General features: G+C 43.5%; 1 protein-coding gene across 1 annotated transcript; it reads right to left on the bottom strand.

The window, feature by feature from the left end:
• Nucleotides 1-1,990: 1,990 nt before the first annotated feature.
• Nucleotides 1,991-5,265, bottom strand: LOC135510889 (mRNA decay activator protein ZFP36L2-A-like). The gene is given in 3 exon segments (XM_064932202.1): nucleotides 1,991-3,724; nucleotides 3,727-4,702; nucleotides 4,941-5,265. Coding segments are annotated over 3 exon segments (1,233 nt in total). The 5' UTR covers nucleotides 4,992-5,265; the 3' UTR covers nucleotides 1,991-3,518.
• Nucleotides 5,266-5,999: the final 734 nt, after the last annotated feature.

Below are 5,999 nucleotides of genomic sequence, written 5' to 3'. Positions count from 1 at the left end.
TGTCACATTTTACAGCTTCACCAAATACCCAAGGCCATGACCCTCCCTTCTCTGTGAGATTCACACATACCCATCATGTTTGGCTGTTATGTGTACATGTGTCAAGACGAGATGAATAGAACACAGATAGGGGATTGTTTTACATTTACTCTCTTATTGGGTCTCTCCATACAGCAAACAGTGCTGTCTAACTCATACGGGCTATATCATTTGGACTGTTGGGTAATCTGGAGTACTGGTAGCAGAGGGGTGGTAGAGAGCCCTTTTAATCGGCTATGAAAAGCCAAATGACATTGTATTCCTGAGGTGTTGACCTGTTGCACCCTCAACAGCCACTGTGACTATTACTATTTGACCCTGCTGGTCATTTATGAACATTTGAACATCTTGGCCATGTTCTGTTGTAATGTCCACCCAGCACAGCCAGAAGAGGACTGGCCACCCCTCATAGCCTGGTTCCTCTCTAGGTTTCTTCCTAGGTTCTGGCCTTTCTAGGGAGTTTTTCCTAGCCTCCTGCTTCTCCATCTGCATTGCTTGCTGTTTGGGGTTTTAGGCTGGGTTTGTGTACAGCACTTTGTGACATCAGCTGATGTAAGAAGGGCTGTATAAATACATTTGATTGATTGATAATAGTTTCATAGCGGTCCTGGATGTTGTCAGCGCTCGATCTGCTCCATCCTCAGTAAACACTACCCTCTCTCAGATGTTCTGGAAATAAGTTCCATGGTAATAGTCATGATGTGGCTCACGCCTTACTGAGCATGACAAAAACAATGCCAGGACAAGCCAAGCTGCTCTCAAGCAACGCACTGTTGCAAAAATAGGAACCTCTAGAAGCAGCCATCCCACCGACCCGGTCAGAAGGAAAATAAAAAAGACTTCGCACAGCAGGGGAGGCGAGGAACTGGGCTCTTCCTGCCGTAATCAGAAGTCAGAGTATTTCCTGTCATTGTAGGAGCATGCACCTCCCCCACCCCACACACAGGTACATGAACCCTACTTGGCGCAGGCATCATGGGCCCTTCAGCTCTCTTCTTCATAAACACTTCATTATGAAAACCTGAGGACTCTGTAAATATTTGCTCAGCCTTTATCACCCTCTCTTATCTTGGCGTGAACTTTCCGCACTACACAGCTTCCAGGGCTTTATTTTCTTAATGACTTTGTGGGTTCTGATAACTTCCCAGAATCGACAATTGAAAATGGGTGGAGAGTTCCTTGAGGGGCTCCTGAAAAACAAATAGTGCTGCAATACCTTTTCAAATGGGTTAACAACTCTCACTTACCCTGCCCGTTTGACTTCTATCTACCTGCTCTAGACCTGGCAAACAAGCGTGAGACCTTTGCAGATTTATTTCAAGACTAAATCATAACAGGAGGTTATGGCTACTCTCATCCATACACAGATGAAACATACAATGTGGGGATGACATCCACACCTGGTATGATCATCCTAATTTGGTATCCTATTAGTGAAGTATGTATGGAGACTGCTTTATCACTTAACACTACACCCTACCTACTTACAATTCAGATTCGGTCCAAGATCTGACAAGTATAATAAAATGAAATCACATAAAAAGGTAGGTTCCTCAGCCCCACCTTCCACTAGTGTTGGGGTTGGTTGTTGTGCTGTGGAGGGTCTACTCGAGTCAACACAAAGCCCCATTGGCCCCTCGCCAAGACCAGAGTAGGCCTCTGAGGATAGACACTTGATACAGCTTTGCCAGAGATGGGTGCGTTCACTAATGACTCAGGCCTTTTCCCCTCAATGATGCTGGGGGAGTTAATGGGGGGGGGGGTGATTTATAACTTAGTGTGTTGCTGTTTGGAGCATGGCAAACCTGAACATGCTATGCTATCCTTTCTGTATGAATGATTGAGAGGGTGTAGTGTTGAAAACAGATGACACTAGAGAAAGATCTTCCCAGAAATACCCATACAGTTGCGTCATTCTTTCTGTGAAGGATAAGACCAAGCAGCACAAAACTATTTTCAAAATCATTTTATTGGGAGAACTACAAAAGAAAATGTACAGTACAAAGTCTCACACTCAATTTGTAGTGAACTGACTCTCCAAAAATAATTATATTACAACTCAGGTTGTCTTTTTGTCCGTTTTAGTTACATTCAAAAAGCTTTACTTCTGATAAAAGTAGTCAAAAAAAATTACATAGTGCGCATCCCCTGAACTAGTCAATATCAAACAAAATCAAAAGTAGAGGAATGGGGAATAAAATAGTATGGTTGTCCCAGGGTCTTATGATAAGTGGTAACAACCTTCAAAAAGTAATTCAGCTCCAACACTACATTCAATTAAAGTTGTGGAAAAGATATATGTAGGAAAAATACTTTATTTGGTTAATATTAAGGCATGTAAGATGGTGAACCCTGTAGGCACTACACAATAATACTGGGGCACAAGGGATTGCTACATTCTTTAGCGCGTGGCTGGAATCACAGTGTGACCTCGTACAAACAGAACACAAAATACTTTTTTGGTTAATTTATTTACTTGGGTTCTTTGTCACCGAGTCTGATCTATGAAGAAAAAAAAATGCAAGGCTAGCTCAGGTTTGGACGGTCTGCACAACCACATTGTTTATACATTCTACAGAAACATCTAGATAAGGATTCTCAAAACACCTTCCACAGCTCTTACAAGCAACCTCAGAACAGCAAATCACGCAAACTTTTGTTTTAATAAACGTAAACAAAATTTAGAAAATAAATATCACATACGTTCTTTTAAATTAAGATTTTTTTTTTTTTTACTAATTTACAATAAAAATAACCAAGTGAAGTTACAAAAGGAGACCAAAAACAATATATATATATATTACTGTGAAAAGGACATACACTCCACTTTATGCAGATTAATAATGGCGATCATAATTTAAACATAAAAGAATATAGATCTATTGCTTCATCATACTTGATAAATACAGTATGGACAAATTACCAACATATAGCCTACACTTTTCACAAGATAATAAATAAGTTAAATATTTCATAGCCAGTTACGCACTGCTATGTAATCACTCAAAACAGCTAAAAATATATAAAATATATTTTCAACCATCTGCAGTGATTTCCCCAAACAAACCTAACTCAGAGTGCTTCAACTAAGCAAACAAACTATACTACTCAAACAAACCACTGCGTGGCGCTGTGAAAAAAGATTAAAGTTCTGGAATGGAAGTTTAAGCTTTCAGAAAGGAACACATACATACTTAGAAGAAGAAAAAAAATGTACATTGTGTCAAGGCATTTCTTGGCAGGATGGAGGAAATCTGAATCTGCTTTACAGTCTCGTGTCAAGTTTTGTACACATCTATCCCAGGGAAGTGTGGCTTGCCTGAGACAAATACTGCCCTTACTTGCAGCGCAAAAGTGTAAGTCACCGATGGAATGCCTTCTGTTGATATCTACTTCTATACAACCCTCATTACAAAAAGGAAAAACAACTAATGCCATGTCATGGACAAATTTGATCCATTGAAAATAACATGGGATGTCTAGTCATCAGAAATCGACAGCCTGCTGAAGATTGGCAAACGTTTCCCAGCATCCAAACTCGGAGACTCGGAGCCGCTAAGACTCCCAGAAGAGCTGAGGGACCCGCTCGCATAGCTCTCCCGGTCTGAGAGGGAGTCGGGCGGGCTAGGAGGGGAGTCGAACACCGGTGAATCGTTGAGGCGGCGCAGGGACTGCAAGTGGCTCATGTTGTATGAGGGGGAGAAGGGGGGCACATGTTGGCTTGAATGTTCCCGTAGTAGGCACCATTGAAATGGTTGTTGCCATAGCCGTTTTGCGTATGCAAGGCCAGGGGAGCAAGTAAGGCTTTCAGGTCATGTCCAGGAAAACTGAATGCACTGTTCACACAAGACATGGAGTTGGGAGACCGTAAGTCCTCATAATAGTTGAGAGAGCAAGAGGAGTTTGAGGGGGGTGGTGGTGTGCGCGACGTAGGGCTCTCAAGTAGTGGCGACTCAAGTCCGTGGTGGCTGGAAAAGCCTGAAAAACTCAGGCTGTGGTGAAGCTTTGGTCTGTCCCGGTTGTACCCAACTTGCTGCGGCACGTCGCCGTTTTGACCATAGCCGCAGAGCTCGCGAGCCGATTTGGGTTCCCCCTGCACGTTGGCGTTGCTTGGAGCGGGTCTGCGCTCATCCGCGTTGTGGATAAAATGACAGCGGGGACCGTAGGGGCAGAAGCCAATAGTGTGGAAAGTGCGACAGGGCTCGGTTTTATACTTAGGGTGACGAGACAAATTTCTCAGCTCATGGTAGCCGTGCGCGAACTGGCATTTCTCTCCGTATTTACACGCTCCGTTCTCCTCGAAGGGTCTGCAGAGTTCGGTCTTGTAGCGGGTGGAGTTGATCTGAGAGCCTGGCTTCTGCTGCACGATCTGCAGCTGCTGGCTGCGGTCCCCATTCTCGCTGTATGTCCGGTCGCGGAACTTGTTCTCCTTGTTCATAATGGCAGTGCTGCTGCTCGTTGCGTTCTCCATCAAATTACTGTAGGAGTTGGCAGAGTACTTGTTGCTGTTGTTGGTCATTGCTTCCATGTTGGTGGTCGAGCTTCTACGGAAAAATCCCGGCGCGAAAGAACTATTGGAGCTGTGTGTGGTCACTGGAGGCCCCACCGCTTTCTTGTCCAGTATGCTATTGATGTGATTCACAGCGTTCATGTTCATATCTTGCTGTTGAGAGAAAAAACAAATTAGCAATGCATTTCCAATAACGCGGTTTTGGACGAACACATGCATTCTCATAAAACAAAACTGCAAACGTACACTTTGTTACAAGTAAAAACTGCATGCGCGTGCCAGCAACACGTTATTGCAACCTACTGAAAATAAAGGTGTGCTCTAAGTTAGCCAGCCAACAGACTTGGTAAAAATAAATAATTTGCCAACTCCAAACAATGGGGAAACATACCTTGTAAAGCATGTCGATGTCGTAGAAAGCGGACAAGATGGTTGCAGACATCTCTTTTTCGGAAGTTCTGTCGCAGTAACGTTACAGTAGCTCTCATAGAGGACCGACCAGGATCCTTCAATGCACGAGGCAACGGTTGTAAAATGGTGCCACGACTGTTTTTTTTTAGAGCGTTAGAAGGAAAAACAAATGTGCAATTCCAGCGATGGAGAGGAATCAACAAGTAGGTGAAAGTTCCTTGTGTGTTGCAGGTTCTTCCTTAGAGAAGCGCCGAGCCAGACTGCTTCACTAACTGCTTTCCCTCTGCACATGGATATAAATGCTTCGCGGTGGCTCGCGTGGGTGGAGTTTTCTGAAGTTGTAGCAAAGTTTTCTGCAGGGTACGCCCCCGGTATTCAATCGTCTTCCAGTCACTGGTTGGCCGCCTTGAAATTGTACCCCTCCACAATTCTATCACACCACGAACTTGTGTAAAGTTCCATATAATTTGTCATTAGAATACTAATACTGGAATTAAATAGGAGCTCTATGCTTGAATTTAGCAATAGCGTACAGTAGTAGTTGCTGGAAAAGTTATTTTTTTTGTACACGTTTAGGCAAATACAAACTAAGGACCACTGCTCTCTCGCTCTCTCGGTTTCGCACGTTTGAGAGGGACAGCAAGTGTTTGGGGACATCGTATGAATGAACGCAGCCAGAGTGCAATGTATTTTTGTTGTTGTTTAGGTTTGTACCCGAGTGGTTGCATAATGATAATCCACACCCCCTAATGTATGCCCTAGATCAGGGCTCTAAAACCATGTTCCTGGAAAACTATTGTCCCATAGATTCACTCCATCGCTAATTTATAGGGCATCCGATTCATATACATTTACATTTAAGTCATTTAGCAGACGCTCTTATCCAGAGCGACTTACAAATATAGCGTGTTGATAAACGGAATCAAGTTAGTAACAACTGGGGTTGGTGCGAAAACCTACAGCTCTCCAGGAGCAGGGTTGGGGAAGCCCTGTGCCTGGTCTCGTACAACCTGGTGAAATAACCGACTTATTACAACTA

The sequence above is a fragment of the Oncorhynchus masou genome, chromosome 23, assembly GCF_036934945.1.
Source record: "Oncorhynchus masou masou isolate Uvic2021 chromosome 23, UVic_Omas_1.1, whole genome shotgun sequence".
In the NCBI taxonomy this organism is placed as follows: Eukaryota; Metazoa; Chordata; class Actinopteri; order Salmoniformes; family Salmonidae; genus Oncorhynchus; species Oncorhynchus masou.
The sequence above is the reverse complement of the archived record's forward strand: the minus strand, read 5'-3'. Positions and strand labels throughout refer to the sequence as shown.